This window comes from Cricetulus griseus, chromosome 8 (assembly GCF_003668045.3).
Source record: "Cricetulus griseus strain 17A/GY chromosome 8, alternate assembly CriGri-PICRH-1.0, whole genome shotgun sequence".
Lineage (NCBI taxonomy): Eukaryota > Metazoa > Chordata > Mammalia > Rodentia > Cricetidae > Cricetulus > Cricetulus griseus.
The window spans coordinates 9,625,371-9,642,559 of record NC_048601.1 but is presented as its reverse complement, the minus strand read 5'-3'; the positions used below and the strand labels follow the sequence as shown (position 1 = coordinate 9,642,559).

At 36.2% G+C, this 17,189-nt stretch overlaps 1 protein-coding gene and 1 long non-coding RNA gene across 2 annotated transcripts; one reads left to right on the top strand and one right to left on the bottom strand.

Annotated features, from left to right (window-relative positions):
- Nucleotides 1-197: 197 nt before the first annotated feature.
- On the top strand, nt 198-7,275 carry LOC113837121. The gene is made up of 2 exons (XR_003487792.2): nt 198-986; nt 4,372-7,275. It is a non-coding gene; the product is annotated as an uncharacterized LOC113837121 (long non-coding RNA).
- A 960-nt stretch (nt 7,276-8,235) lies between these two features.
- Rergl (RERG like) lies at nt 8,236-16,457 on the bottom strand. Its single transcript, XM_027429939.2, has 5 exons — nt 16,406-16,457; nt 15,329-15,385; nt 11,615-11,688; nt 9,936-10,084; nt 8,236-8,607 (listed from the first exon to the last, which is right to left on the bottom strand). Exons 1-5 carry the CDS (start codon nt 16,455-16,457, stop codon nt 8,325-8,327), a joined length of 615 nt encoding a protein of 204 aa, XP_027285740.2. The 3' UTR covers nt 8,236-8,324.
- Nucleotides 16,458-17,189: the final 732 nt, after the last annotated feature.

Sequence of the window (17,189 nt, the reverse complement as noted above, 5' to 3'; positions counted from 1 at the left end):
TCTGGGAAATGTAGTAAAGAAGTGGTGATCCAGGAAGGAAGTGACATAGCAGAAAGACTCATATATAAATAAGGGCAAGAGGGAAGTCGTGCCCTTTTCTCTCTTCCTCCTGAGTCACCATGTGAGCCTGGGAAGACAGGACATTTCCACTGGCCTCCTATAAGATAAGTCTTATAAAATATATAGATTTATGATAATTAAGACTAAGCTAGCACATGAGAAATCCTAGTCTTTGACCAAGCAGCATTTGTACCTAATATAAGTCTTTGTGTGTTATTTGGGGCCCTAACTCGGCAAGGAGGACTCAGGCAGCCTGGCAGAAAGAGCCCACGTGGAGGCAGGGCACAGGTGGCTTTGGCATAAAGCCTTATTGTTACAACCATGGACCCAGACATGGCCATCAGCAAGAGTTGGTCCCAGTTGTCACAATGGCCCTGGGGAAGTAGGGCAGGTCTCTCAGACTGGAATGGGCTAGCTGCCATAGGGATACAGTGTTTTTAATTTTAAGAAGTAATTTCTTGAGAAAAACTTGTAGTTTATGATATGAAAGCCATAGCAACTCTTTTTAAAGCAGATTCATGTGTCATCTTTTTGGGGAATGTTAGCATGCATCTCCAGGTTGAGTTTGGTCAGCTTTTTGTTGTTTAGAATTACTGTTTAACTGAATTAAGGATCCGGACACCAACTTGTACCTATAATTTTAGCCTTTTAATGCATTTGAGTAAAGAAATATCCCTCATATTTTGTTTTGTTTGTATTCTAATATTTGAACATTTCTTTATTTAATAGACATCTGTCGGTCATATAGCACTTGTGAAGGTCAGAGGATGACTTGTGAGAGTTGATTCTCTTCTTCTATTATGTGGTTCCCTGGTTAGAATCCAGGTCACCAAGCTTGGTTGCCAGCACCTTCTCCCACTGAGCCATCTGGACATCTCTGTTATAATGAAGACTTTCTTCTGCCTCACCATCTCAGTAACTAGGAAGTATGGATAATTTTGATACATTGGTTTAATCATAATATTTACTTCTCATTTATTTCAGTGTTTTAGTATTTCTAACTGGAGCCTATGTCAGGAAACACTGTAGGATAAAACAACCTATTTCCTATTCTTTTTATTTATTGTTCTCATACGATATATATAAACAACAGACAACAGTTTCTTCTCCCTCCCTCCCCTACTTACCAGATACACTCCAGATCTGCTCCTCCTCTTTTCTCTTCAGAAAAAAAAGCAGGTCTCCAAAGGATAGCAACCAAACACAGAATAACAAATTTCAACAAGGCTAGGCACATTCACTTATATTAAGACTGGACAAGGCAACCTAGGAGGAGGAAAATGGTCCCAAGAGCAGGCAAAAGATTCAGAGATAGTCATGCAACTGCTGGGAGTCCCACAAGAACACCCAAGTTACACAACCATGACACATATGCTGAGGACCTAGCTTAGACCCATGCAGGCTCAGTGATTGATATTTTAGTCTCTGTGAGCCACTGTGAGCCTTGCTTAGTTGATTCTGTGGTGTTCTTAACTCCTCTGACGCTTACCTCTTCCTTCCCCTCTTCTGTGGGGTTTCCTGAGCTCCAAGGCAAGGGACCTGATGAATATTTCTAATTTTGGTTCTCTCTACCTAATGTTTGGCTGTGGGTGTCTGTATCTGTTCCCATCGGCTGCAGGAGGAAGCCTCTCTGATGAAGATTGGGATAGGTACCAGTCTATAAGCATATCAGAATATCATTAGGAAGAATCTATTTCAATGAAAGAAAAAATGGGGAAAAATAAAATAATAGAATTTCTAGCAGAAGCCAGCATCAAATATAAATTATATACTTAATAAAATAAGTTTATGGAATATGAAAGTAATCACCATGTGAGTCTATTCCATATTCTGGCCATTGTAAAAATTGTTACAATGAAAATGGAAGAGCAGATATCACTGCAAATTACTCTTTTATTTTCCTTTGGGTCTACACCTATATTTGTACTTACACGGGATCCATGTTTCATATTGTAGTATTTTGATTTTTAAACATCCCCATAGTTATTTTCACATCTCTGGACTAATTAACATTTTATTAAATGTGCAGATGGCCCATATTTTCAAATGTAAATAATTTATGAACTTGAACATAAGCCTATACTCAAAGAGACTTAAAGATGATTTTATATGTTTAAAAGATATTATTTGTCTAGTTATGGATTATTCTTAGTGAGCCTAAGAACTATCTGAAAAGTCATAATTGTATTGACATGCAGTGATAAGAAGCCTCATCACTCTCTGAATCTTCAATTCCTTTCTTGGTAGCCTTGACCTTTGTCTTCACTGTCCCAGAATCACTGACATTTCCATGTCACCATGATGACATCTAGTTATTTATTCCTCCATGAAGGAACATATGTTTAATATGAAGCTTGTGTTTATTAATAAAATGAATGTTATATTCAAAATGATGAAAACAAATCTATTTGGTGGCTCGTGCATTTGAAAATTATGAGGGATTTTTCCTTTTCCTATGAAATAATATCTTGTCATGATACATTATATTTCAAATTTATGGTGTGCCTTTTTTCTTTGAGAATTTAAAATACTTTAAATAATTTGGGCTTTGCCTGATTCCTCCAGAATTGTAGAGTATGACTGATAACTGCCTTTAGAATCTCTAATAGCTAAATTACAATTATTATGCAAAGCCCTACAATAGACAGTTATATGGATTGTTAAATGACTTTGCCTTTTTTGCAAACTATAATCATTTTCCTTTATTAGCTGAAGGATTTTATAATTTAAGGAAGATGAGAAACCTATAAGTCACGCTTTCAAATAAGGAACAAGGATATTGCAAACATTAAATTCCCCCATAAAAATGTTAAGGCATCATTAAACTAGGTTCAGATTAATACAATTCAGTCAACTCTAGATAGATATCTCCCATAATCAGCTGAAACAAAACCTAGTGATCTAAGATGTAAAATATTTTACTACAGCCAATTTATAAACCTATAAAACATACAGGTATCATTCAACCTCTTTATTAATAGTGCATGCCTTGTATTAAATCAAAACCATTTTAAGGACCCCTCCCCTTTGGTGATGCCTTCCTCAGCTGTTGGCTCTCATTATGCATTATGTCACTGAGGCTCATCCACAATGAATGACAGCACCCCCTTTTCACTAGAAGCAGTGAAGGCTATTCCAGGCCCAGTGACAGAGCTTATCATCCTTTGAGATTTATAGACATATTTTCTACCCACAACTTATAACACTTCATGGCTAATGTTGATGTATTTGTTTTTCCTATAGATAGAAGCTTTTTTTCACATTGAAAATTTGAAACTTAATTTTAAAGTGTTTCAAGTTGTTTCACTGGTGAACTATAGTCCCAAGAAAATGTTACTGGAGCATCTTCAAGTTGTAGAGATAGATATTGACTCTGCCTGGAGGCTGTCTTATTGACCCTGTTTTTCTTCAGTAAGAAAGCTGTATGTCTCATGTTGAGTGGTTTGTTGGAGATTTTAATGAATTACCATTTCTTGTTAATTTACCACCAAGAACAAATTCCATATAATATCAATGTGTATCACAAAATAAAGTCTGGAATTAGGAACAAATCCAATGGGGGCAAGTAATTTCAACTCTACCTGGAATTAGCAGAGATTCCAAATGTTGGAACTTGCAATCACCAAGTTTACTCATAAAGCTACTGGGTGTATGGTCACAGATTCCACAGGACATCCTAGTGTGGTACTACTGGGCAGCAAAGTGTGTGTTGACCAGAAGACCCTAACGCAGAATCCCCAAAAGATAGAAAAAATATGGAGGTCTGTCTATCTAACAAGGATTTGCATGTTATATTTTCAATCATCCTATTTTTTGAGAGTTCTAACACAGACCCATTAACAATGCCCAGGGTTCGGGGGGGAAATGGGAACATTTTAGTTTGATAACAAAAAAAAAAATAAATAAATAAAATGAGACGGGTAGTTTCAATGTTTTAAAGCTGTCTCATTGTCCAAAAATGTATCAAAATAACACCTTAAATAACATTCTAAGAAATAACCAATCATTATTTCTAAAGGAATATCACTTAAAAAACTTTGAAAATATAAGACCTTGTTCTTATCATGACATTTCAGATATTGTTCATAATAAAATATGTCATTATAAATTATTTACTAAGAGATCAGAATCTAACCAGGAAATGTTAAACATTTTGTAAATATTTAATTAAATATCCTTTTGCTTTGATTTTTCAAAATATGCATTACAAATATGATTTTATATAATATTTTTGACATTTCATGTACTTTTATTTCATATATATATGAAATATATATATATAAGTGTCTTCCTGAATATATGTTTGTGCAGCTTCTTCAGAGGTCAGATGAGAGTGTCATATTCCCAAGGAAACAGAGGCAGAAACAGTTGTGATCCTCCAAATGGGTGCTGTGAATTGAACCCAGTTCCTCCAAAAGAGCAACCAGTGCTCTTAACTCTTGAGTTACCTCTGAAGACCCAAAAGTCATACCCTTAATTGGAGAAACCTCACTTTGAATGATCATAAATAAAAAGTACATTGATGACACATTAAGTAATTTGGAAACTATTTAAACATAAACATTGTCATATATTTCAAAAACAATTGTTATTATTGTAAGGTAAAATCATCTCCAAAAAATTTCATTTAGCTATAAAAATGATTTTGAAGAATGAGAAGAAAATCTCTGAAAATAAGACTATTAAGGCTGGATAGATGGATCAACAGTAAAGCATGGCTGTTTCTATTACAGAGGAACAGAGTTCAAATCCTAGCACCTATATTCCTTAACCCAGAGCCACATGGGACTCGATCTCCAGGGATCCTATTCTCTCTTCCAGCTTCCATAAGTACCAGCATTCACATATACTCATAAATACACACACATGTACACACACACACACACACACACACACACAAACTGTATAGTGTTAACATATAGTTCATGTGTAATATACACAGCCAATATCAAATATATAACATCAATAGTGCTATATAAAAGATCAATAAAATTCCTAAAAATAAGTAAACACAAAGTCCAACTTTGAATTTTCTAGAAATCCCCAAGTGAAATTTGCTTCCCACTCTTGTTGACAATAGGAAGTTTTCACTTTAAATTAACACACATATCAATCACAGAACCTGTGTGTCATGTCTTCCTACACAGATAGAATATGGCATTTACCAGTAGAAATAAATTGTGCCATCAGCAAGAATTTAGTACAGCAAACATCATTGTCCACCTTATAAACTAGAAAGTTAATGTGGAACACACTGATTTCTAGACAGTAGTCATTTGACCAGTAGGTAAGAGATCAGTTAAGAGTTAAGGCAAGAAGATAAAATACAAGCAAACAAACAAAAGGAAAACACTGTAAGAATGTCTGAGGAAAAGTTATTTGGCTAGATCTGTCAGAGATTTTTGCAGCTCACATTCAAACCCACCAGAGTGCAATTACCAAAGATCAGTCACACACGATAAGATGGCCTTATGCAGAAGAGTGAAATTAGAGCCATCGCTATCACCTTGCACAAAATTTAAGGACAAATGGCCCAAAGACCTCAATTTGAAACCTGAAACACTGAACTTATAGAAGAAAATACAGGTAGTATCCTCCAAGATATAGTTGCAGGAAAAGACTTTCTGAACAGGACTCCACTTGCCCAGGAATTAAGGCCATCAACTGGGCAGTGGAACATAATATAACTGAAAAGCTTCTGCACAGCTAAAGAATTAAGCCAGCAAAGAAGAGATTCATAGAGTAGGGGAGAATCTTTCCCACATATCCATCTGATAGGGGAATAATATCCAGAATATTAAGACAAATAATGAAGCAAATAAAAGACCCAATTAAAAAACAGGTCATGTATCTGAATAGAGAATTCCCAAAATAAATTAAAATGCCCAAAAAACATCTCATAAAACTTTCATCTTTGGAAGCAATTAGGGCAATAAAAATCACAACTACTTTGAGATTTCATCTCACACAGGTCAGAATGACGAGGACCTACAAAACAAAACAACCTAAAACACATGCTGGAGAAGATATGTGGAAAGAGGAACTCCTATTCACTGTTGGCAGAATTGCAACCTGGTGCAGCCAGTCTGGGAAATCAGTGTGGAGATCTCTCCAAAAGCTAAAATTAAATATGCCACATAAGCCATTTGTACCACTCCTTGGCATATGGCCCAAGGAACTTGATTTCCAACTTAAAAGATACTTGCTCAAACATGCTCATTACCCCTCTATTCATAGTGTCTAGGAAATTGAAACAACCTAATTTCCTTTAACTGATGGATGCATAATGAAAATGTGTTACACACACATACACACACACACACACACACACACACACACACACACACACACACACACACACACACACAATGGAATATTATACAACTGGAAAGAAAAATGAACCTGTGACTTTTGTAGGTGAATACATTGAACCGGAGCAATTATAGTGAATGATGTGATGTCAGATTTTTAAGAAGCAATAATATCTCACAGTACGCTTCCTAATATGTTAAATTGTAGCTTATGCTGAGTGAGCTCATGTCTGTGAATTCCCTTCTTTGGGCTGTCTCACTCCATTCTAGCTTACCATCCTCTACTTACAAGCTTCTGCTGCCATGGTTCCCAAGCTCCTGTTCCCACACAGTAACCAAATGGGAGTATGTCATTGCCTATATCTGAGCATTATTTCTCTAAGACCCAACCATAATAATCAACATTTTGTCGAATAGCTTCAGAGTGGATGATAATGGATGGAAAAGTACAGTAAGGGCAGCCAGTACTGTCATACAGAAGGTCTACCATTGTCTCAGAAGGAAATGGTAGCCCATGAGATTTTAATAGGTTTGTATCTTATACAAAAACAAATTATCCTTCACAGGAGCAAGGCCTTGAAAGTTGTAAATCAATCATACTGGTTAGTTATTGTCAAGCTGACACAATCTGGGAAGAGAAAACTTCTATTACAAGAATCACCACCATCACATTGGACTGATTACTAATGGGTGTGGGAGAGCTCAAATCACTGTCAAAAGTACAATGAGCTGGATAAAAGTGCAAGCAGATGAGCTTAGGTGTATAAGGAAGGTGACTGAGCAAGTCACAGTGAGCAAGCCGGTGAGCAGCATTCATCTGTGGTTTCTGCTTCAAGCTCCTGCACTGGCTTTTTTCCAAGATAGCATAAAACTTATAAGATAAAATAAACTCTTTCTTCCTGAAGTTGCTTATGATCGTGTTTTTTATAACAATAATAGAAACCATACTGCATATGCTTTATTCCCCCAAATAAACTGAAATAGATAACTTGATTATAAAGGATCTTAGTCCTATTCATGAAGTCCTTTGTGAGCAATGTCTCTGGGACTACAGAGAGGATGATCTTCACTGTCCACCTGTCTGAATTTGGAATCACCTAGGAAACACAAAACTGTGCAAGTCTGTGAGGGTGTTTCTCTGGATGCCTCACCAAATAGGGAAGACCCACCCTAGACTTCTGGTGTCCCAGGATCAATAAAAAGAAAATAAAGGAGAAAGTCAGGTGAGCGCAAGTGATCTTCTCTCTCCCAGTTTCTTGATTGGTGACACAGTGATGCAGTGTGATCAGGTGCTTCACACTCCTGTCATCATGCCTTCCCTGGATGATGGACTATATCCCTTAAAACTGAAAGCCAGCAAAAAAAAAAAATCCTTCCACTAGCTTGAATTTGCTATACATGTTTTCTTATATTTTATAGCTATAAGATAATAACTAATTCATACAACACAACTTTTTCATTATTGCATCAGCTGTAAAATATTTATGCATGGACAGGCAATTTTACACATACAACACTAAATCTAAATCATGTTTTTAAGTAAAAGTCTGTTTATCATGAAGTCACTTTAAAATTAATAAGTTATGCCCCACAGTGTATTAGTTGTATGAATATCTGTTTGTTTTACTCAGAAAGATGAAAAAATATAAAAGTGAGCCACACACTTTTAATAAAACAACATGTGCAGAGTTTTCTCAGGAAGGCATAGGGGACAGCTCTCCACTGATACACCAGAGTGTTTGCTTGTACAAGAAGTGAAAGTTTATATGGGAAACAATGTGAACCAGACATAACCAAAAGACAAGTTACATATTCTAAAATTCAGCTGTGATTCATTTCACTTATTTTATACATTACCCCCAAATCTATCTTTTAATTTTATGAGTTATATTAGTCATCTAAGTGTTTGAGACTCTCTGATGGACCAAGTCCCCTGGATTTATTACATGTCCACTAAACAGATTTCCTTCTCTTTCCAAACACATTATTGATCAGTTTGGCCATTGATTTGGACCCACTGGGTCTTCTCTTCTCCTTGTGTTTGAAGATCATCAGAATGTCCTTGATGAGTCTGAGAAACATCACCTCAACCTCCAGGGACTGCTCTGCTGCAGACAGCTCACAGAATTGGCAGCGGAAATCTATGGCCAGTTTTTGCCCTTCATCCCAGCCAACTTCTCGCATGTGGCAGAGGTCTTGCTTGTTTCCAACTAAAACCACAGCTGGTTCCACCATCCTGAAACACAATGAGTAACTTTTTCAAGATTGTTCCAACAATTCTAAAAAGTAACCTAAGTTTATATCCAATGGACAAAAAGTCAAAAGTAAGTCCTGGTAGATATTATATCTATGACCATGGCCATGTGTATGTATAGAAACACATATTCCCACGGCTACAAATCACTTTCCACGTAATAATAATTATTTCCATGAAATAATAACACAAACAAGGTTCTCAAAGTTTAGTTTGCAGCAGAATATACATATTCATGTCTGGATAGGTATAGTAATCAGAGATGGCTATCATCTTCCCCCAATTTGTCTCTTTATGTGCTAAGCAAAATAGGGAAATAGTCCCCACCACAGAACCATAAGGTTCTACCCAACCCAAAGTCCAGAAACATGAAGACATGTGACACAGACTGGACAATTGAAACTGTGAGCCAACATACATCTGCCATGCTTAAAATTTTTCTGCTTGGTACAGTGTCACACCCAAGCAAAAGTAACTAATTTAACTGTCATTTGAAGATGCTGTGTTAAACCCAGGCAGCAATGTACAGTAATAAGATTGGCAGCTTTAAGCCTGACTCAATTATACCATCATCCTAGACTTTATCAGGCAACACTGAGAAGAATCTATGTAACTCCTCACATCAGCATTTGTACCAAAATGAACACTTTGAATGAGAAATACTGAAACAACAAAAGTAGAGGAAATTAAACTAAGAATCTCAAATACCTAAGTGTTTCATTAATAGAGAAAAAGTCTCTAAATACAGTCATCTTCCTGCATTGTTCTTTGCCAAGACACTTAACAGTGGATTGTTGACAACATTTTTATCTCAGGAGGTAGAGTGAAGAAAAATATATCTCCATCCTTACCACGTCTGGGTGGTTGACTATTTAGTCTGTGTCTTGCAGTGACATTCTGAGAAACCAGTAATAAGGAACTGGATTTCACAGGATACCAAACTAATAAATCTGGATTTATTTAGGATCCTTAACACCTTCGTGAGGAGGAAAAGGAAAGGTGGAAGCGTGACGTATCTGCCATAGAGAGGACCATTACTATGCTAGTGAGTGTCATGTTAACAATAGAAGCTGTCTTGTAAAATGGCCATTTACTCGGGGCAAGGGACTGTTTATGTCAGCCAGGATATAAAGCATTCTCATCTGACTCCTTTTACTACGTGTGTAACTCCTGTGGAATAGGAAGGTGAATTGTTCAGGGCTGTTAAATTTTGTAATTGGAAGTCTGTATTAAATTCTTCCTAATGATGCTCAGGGCAAGATGATGATTTACTAAAATGGAAAGGAGATGGGAATGAAATGTCTTCTTACCTTTTACAATGAGAAGTCGGTGGCTCCCGAATTCTGTAGATAAGGGCTTTGGCAAAAGCGAAGGAAGGCCTGTCACTGATGTCATACACAATCACAAACCCATCTGCCCAGTGCAGCTCACTTGTGAGCGGGCATTTTGCTTTCTGTGGCTGAAAATAAACCAAGCACATTCAAGTGTAGTTAACTCTCAGCTGCGTCCTATGCTTCAGTTAACTAGTAGTTACCTATTTCTCCCTGGGCAAGCCTTCAGTAAGGCCAAATAACAATAATTTCTACAGTGCGCTTTCATTGTTCTGTTTCTTTCTCATTCTTGTCTTTCTTAAACAAACAAAAACCTTTAATGGTTATTTTAATCTCACTTTACACCTTTTTTAAAAAGTATTTATTGTTTTCTAAAAATTTGATATGATGCCTGTTAAATTAATATCCAGACATTTGTCTTGAAAAATCATGGCATCTGTGTTAATTAATGGGCTACCGATTTTTTTATTTTTGTGTGCCTGTGTGTACTTGGATGTGTGCAAGCATGTTCAAATGTGAGTGTCAGTCATCACATCCTTAGAGATGCAAACGTGCAGAGGTCAGACAACAACTTCAGGGGGTGGTCCTTCTTGTTCACCTTGTTTGGGACAGGGCTTATTTAGGGACAACAGGCTGGCCTACACACAAACTTCCTGTCTCTTTACATCACAACAAAGGAGTGCTGGGATTATGCATGTCTGCTACAGTGCCTAGCTCTACATGGATTCTAAAAATCCAAACTCAGGTCCTAATGATTGCATGGCAAGTACATTATGCAGTGAGTCATCTCGCCTACCTAGAGTATCTGTTTATTTGCAACAGTAGATTCAAACCTACGGAAGTGAAAAATTTATAAAGTTTATGTTTATAGGATAATTTAGGGTAAAATACTTAATAAATCAGTAACTTGTTTTGAAATCTTAGAAAATTTTTAAGATGAGAAGATATTTTGAGAGATAATGATGAGAAGATTATTTTGATATTTTGGCATATGAACTAGATAAAGAAATTTATATTCAAAATTTGTCTTATGCTCTATTGAAAACTGGTTACAAATGTAGGTGGTTTAGTGAAAATATAAAAACTGAACTGACAAACCATTCTGCCTTAATTTCTGAGAGCTACACTATGAGCTCACAGGAATATATTTGACCACTGCTATTTTAAAGATTTGTTTTAATGGGCTGGAGAGATGGCTCAAAAGCTAAGAGCACTTTCTGCTCATGCAGAGAATCCATCCCAGTTGAGTTCCTAAACTCAAGCCCACTCACAGCTGTCTGTAATTCCACTTTCAGGTTATCTAGGTCTTTTTTTTTCATCTTCCTGGGAACTTCATGCCCACGGTACATAATCAGATAAAGCACACACAAGCAAAACAGTCATGCACATAAAATAAAATCTAAAAGATTTTTTGTTAAGACTATTTTCAGGACTCACTTTTATTGTTCATTAGAGGTATTTTTCTATGCTAACTTTTAATCAGAATTTATAGAGAATTCTAATAACACAATTTACACTAAAGGAAATGTCAACATTTTAAAAATTAAAATTGAGGAGAAATTTTATTATCATGTTGGCATTATTTTGCATATTCATAGCCAAGTTTCTTTAAATTATGCTTGAAAATAAAATAACACACAGGGTTTTGTTTGACTTACTTGAGAACATGGGTCATATATTTCCAGATTCAATGGTTTCCCTTCCAAACACAACTGCTTATTATAGATAGACTCTTAAAAAAAAAAAAAAACATGTACTTATTGTCAGTATATGAAAAGTCCAGAATAAACACTCATTTGCAGTTGTTCTTGGTCTGCCAAATTCAACAAGTCATATTTCAAGCTAGTTTTACTCATGATTTATGATTCTCTCTCTCTCTCTCTCTCTCTCTCTCTCTCTCTCTCTCTCTCTCTCTCTCTCTGTGTGTGTGTGTGTGTGTGTGTGTGTGTGTGTGTGCGAGCACGCATGCCTGTCTGTCTGTCTGTATGTGTACTATGTACTCATTATCAACATCTTATAAACATGTGAAAATGGTTCAAAGTTCAATAACTTCATACTATCCCTTGATCATGTATGGCTCGTTAGTTGAACTGCTATATTCAGTCATTAACAAAAATCTCAAATATTTTCTTCATATGGCATTCATGTAGCATGGTCTCTCTCTGTTTTAATTTCCTTTATTCAATGTCATGTTCTATGAGGGTTTTTAAAACTCATACTTCATCATTTTCCCATGCTCTGCATTTGGATTCAGTTCACTGTCTTACACAACTTTACAGGTATCAGAGTCCTGTGTATAATCTACCAATGGTGCTTGATCAGCTCAACATGTATTTGCAATGCAGACCTCTTTCACAAGCTCACGGCTCTTATTTACTATTGGGCATATTCCCTTAAGTCTCTGACAGACATGTTAACCTGAGTATGTGAAAAACTGAACTTTCACACTCCCCGCAAAAGTCCACCTCATAGATTCCAATCTGCTCAATGATAGGTGCTACTTTCAGATGTAACATGAAGATTACTCTTAATACTTGATTTCTCTCCTGACCATATAATTCACAAAAAAAACATCACTTTGCTCTACATTCAAAATACAATTTAATTAGTATGTATGCCAGTGACTTTATTACAAATACACTTTCCTAGATGCTATTCTTTTTGCCTGGATGTTCATAAAACCTCATAATTCATCTGCCTACACCAACTCATTTTCCATCTATAGAATAATCAAAGGTGCAGGGTAATGTGAGCTGTGTATTTATATAAGATACTTATTGAGACAAATCAGTCAACCAATCCTTGTTCCTCTTGGACTAAAAATCCTTTAACATACCTGAGAATGCTCCTCTTTTTCAGTCCTCATCACTTGTACAACCTCAGTACAATTCCCAAGCTATTATTATTCCCCTCATTCTGTCCTCTAATAGCTTCAGGACTATTCCACTTCGTCAGTAACTTCCCACATCCAGACTTTGAAGTTTATTCTTTCTTCCACCTGGAACATAATTCCTCAGATGTCTTCTTCAGCATATCCCTGTTGGACTGACACTTTCTGAGGGAGATTTACCCTCTCCTGATTTACTTTTGTTGCACGACATAGTCTAGGCTGGCCTGGGGATTGAATGTGCCCCTGTGGCTCTGCTCCCCAAGTCATGGGACTGAAAATATCCATCTCCACCACTTGACTCTTTTAAAAATAATATTACTATATTAATGCTTTTCTCTGGTTTGCTTTACTTATTTTTATAGCATTTATCATGAAATTACATAATTTCGGCTTGCACTGACAAACCCCTCTTTCACATTACAAATTCTATGTGTGTATTCTTTTGTGCTCTGACACAACCTATCGATGTACAAAAATATGTGAAAAGCAGCAGTTATTCAATGAGCATTCCTTGAACGGATGAATTGTTTCTGCAACTCTTCATCCACCGCTATTTCTCCTCAGATTAACAAACTAACACAAACACAGACTAACTCTGAAAATTATTCTGTAACCCATAAGAAGAAGTAATGGAAGGGGCCAGAGAGATGGCTCAGTGGTTCGTGCTTGCTGCTCTTGCAGACGACTGGGGCTCAGTTCTTAGCAGCCATAGATAGATACTTTCTGTAACTCCAGTTCTTGGGAATCTGAACCCATCGTCTCACCTCCCAGAGTACCTGCCTGCAAGTGCATGCTCTATGTGCACGAGGGCCATACATATTCACATAAAATGAAATAAAAAATCCTCTGACTTACAACAGAAACAGACATTTGATGAACAAATATTTCCCCAGGAGATGAAGACGGACTTTTAAAAATCTTTTCATGTATAACATTTGTCATAGTTTCATCAAATATCAGATTTGGTTTAAAGAGGTGTTTTGTTGTTGTTTCATTTTGTTTCCTAAACTTCCACATTTGCTATTTGCCCTGAGTATTAACTCTCCCACATATGTTTAAACACTTTCTCTCAAACCTCACAGCATTGGCAAAGGCTGTCATCTCTGTTTTAGAGTATTTTAATCTCCCCTTCTATCCTTCTTTGACAAGATGGAGTTGCTTTTGCTAGCTTGTTTCCATAGAGTTGGTGACCTTTGGGATCACATGCTTCAATTTTCAAAGTGTCATCAGGTCTTATGTTATACATGGAGATGTCACAGCTGGGAATGTGTAAACATTTCATTGGTTTCTATAAATTCATTGTAAGAAGGATTAAGGTGAAGGTCGCATTGTTGTCTGTCCCTCTTTAGAGACTGCATTATCTTATTTGTGTTTAGTCTCCTTTCTCCTCAGAGAAAACTTTCTCAACCAGGCATCGTGGAGTATATGTTATGTTGACCCCTGTGCCTGAGATGTTTGCTCCTCGAAATGAAACACTAGAAATTTCTCTTTTCTGTAGTTTTCTGTCTGTTGGCAGTTTTCAGATACTTGTCTTAAAATATTCACAGTGTCAAATGAATGGAAATACTATGCTGTACAAACAGAGAAAGCCACATGACACAAATCTTTAAAGTCATTTTAAGCTATATGCTGATAATGCCCTCTTATGAACAAACGTTTGCTTTGATTGTCATGGAAAAATAATTATTAACTCTCTGACTCCAAATAGGCAATATTGAACAAAAATGAGTCCCTTGCATTTTCTAGAATTCTGCTATTGTTGATTTAAGAAATGAAAAAAAATTATCCTCAGGTCTTTGATCAGATAAGATATAAATTCCATTATTTTGATCAATCTCTTAACAAAAGTTATACATAGAGGTATAGCAATATTCCTCACTTTTACGATGTGGTATCTCCTATATTCTAAGATAAAAATGAAGCAAAACTGTGTTAGACTTAGTAAAAATGACCTTAGGTTTATACTAAGGTGACTTGTCATCTTTTGTGGAATTTCTCTCAAATTTATAAAAAACAGGTGGAATTTAACATCCGTTAAAATATAAAGACACATTAGTATCACAGCAAAAACAATCATAAAATGAAGCTTGTAAAATGTGTAAAAATAGAAGAATGATACATTAATTAAATGTCTGTGTCTTTTAATGGATGATGTTAATTATCAAAACCTTCTGTGCACTTTTCAAGAAATACGTGCCCATGCTTTGCAGCATTTGAGAAAGATAACCACAACTTTACTATTTCCTAGTTTTAGACTTTAGAAAGCCCTGACTTTCCAATTCATCATCATATTGGGTAATTTTAATGACAAAAAATCCCATTCAAATACCTACTTTGGTATTTAAAACTAAATCTTTGGATTAAAACATTTTAATTAATATAAAAATAGCAGATTCTGCTAAAATGCCTCTCTGTTGTTAATTAGGTTTAAAGTGTGATGCTGAAATGTTAAGGCAAGTAGAAGTACATAGCAGCAACTTACCAAAATTAGAAGCATATTCTCCAATGAACCTCTTGGTAAGAAACCTTACAGTGAGAGCTGTTAAATGAACAGATGGGATTTAAGTTTGTTTTATTTTAGAATACTGATAATTCAGTTAGGTACCTAATCTTGGTTTTCACTCAATAATCAGCAAGCCTTAGATAAGAGCTTAAGACTTCACTGAATTCTGTGAAAAACCATGATTCTGTAGAGAGAAATATGTGAGCTTACAAGCTACACATATAAATTGCTATAAAATTCACTAACAAAAGCAAACATGCACAACATCATACCTGCTAAAGTACAACTATAAACCTCATTATCTTTGAAATCCAAAGATCTTCCAACACTTATTTTCCCTATTAATTAAATCTTGTTCCAAGGGTCTATGTGTAGGAGAGGTGGAGGCTGTGTTCAGCATGTGTAGTTGGTAAGGAATGCAGAGAGTTAGTGTTCAGGGGACAGTGGAAGAATCCCGTAGCTCATTGTCTTACTAAAACACCCAAGTCTGCTAGTTATTCCACTGTTGTTGTTAGACTGTTGTTCATTGGTGAAAATCTTGCTGCCAGTAGAGTGTGCAGCAGAATAAAATAAATCAAAACAGAATTTGTGCTAGGTTCCAGGATGTCCACAAGGCAATGTCTCTACAAAGTCATGGCTGTTTAGTAGCATTGCCAACAACAACAAAATGCTACATACTCCATTCCTTCACCTCTGTCCACCCTACTCTTACATCAGAAAGTACTTTCAAAACAATTAACCACTGGTGGGTTTGCAGGGAAGAGCACTGGTATGAGAAAAAAAAATGGGAAAGTGGTGAAAAGGTTTCTTGTTGTTCTTTATAATTTTAAACACCAGTAGAAAAAGATAGATTCATATTTCAGACAATCCCATTGCCTCACCTCCTTATACAGTTCACAATTAAACAATAACTTGCCTGAAAGATCAAAAACTCACACACAAAAAAGGACACAAATTTCACAGCATGAATTTATTATTACCTGTTGTATAATATATGGTTATTATTAACACCCCAGTTTGCCTCTCTAACCATGTTAGACAAACAGAAAAACTCACCTGATTTCCCGGTACTTTTGCTACCCAAGACTGCAAGCTTGACATCACTCATCTTGAGTAACTGGCTCAGTTTTGGAACCCTGCTGGCTAGAGCTAAGCATAAGTTGTTGAATTTTTTGAATTTCCCTTTTAAGGGTGTCCTTGTTTTTCTAAGGGCAACTTCACCATATATTTCTACCATCTAATAATAACTTGAAAAATGTTTGCCTTTGGTACATTTCAACTGGTAATCTCAAATATTGGGCTAATATTTAGACACTGAGATTTATGAAGCCAACGGTAATATATTTTTAACGGTAGTGTTGTTCAAAATCCTCTAGAGAATCAAGAAAAAAATGTCCTATTTTTATTTAGAAAAATTCTAGAGGATGGATAAATAGCCCTATAAATTTACTCTGATGGGGTCATTAGTTGAGGATTTCATATATGTTATCCTTGATGTTTCGATCAAAGTCTCCCCCAGTCCTCCCCTCCAAATTTTCCCAGATTATCACCACCAGATTGCCTTTCTTGCTTCATGTACTTTAAAAAATTAAAACAGGTCCATTTGTATTGCCAGTATGTGCATGGGTATAGGAACGTCAATTGGAGCATACACAACTTGTCTAGAATCCTTCCCCAGGGGTCAAAAGTTGCTAATAGCTCCTCTGCTAGGGGCGGGGTTCCGTAACCCCCTCCCTCAACCATGACATGATTTTGAATGAGTTGGTTTTGTATAGGTCTTGTGTATTCAGCCAAAACTACTGTGAGGTTATGTGTACAGTGGGTCTGTCAGGTCCGGAAA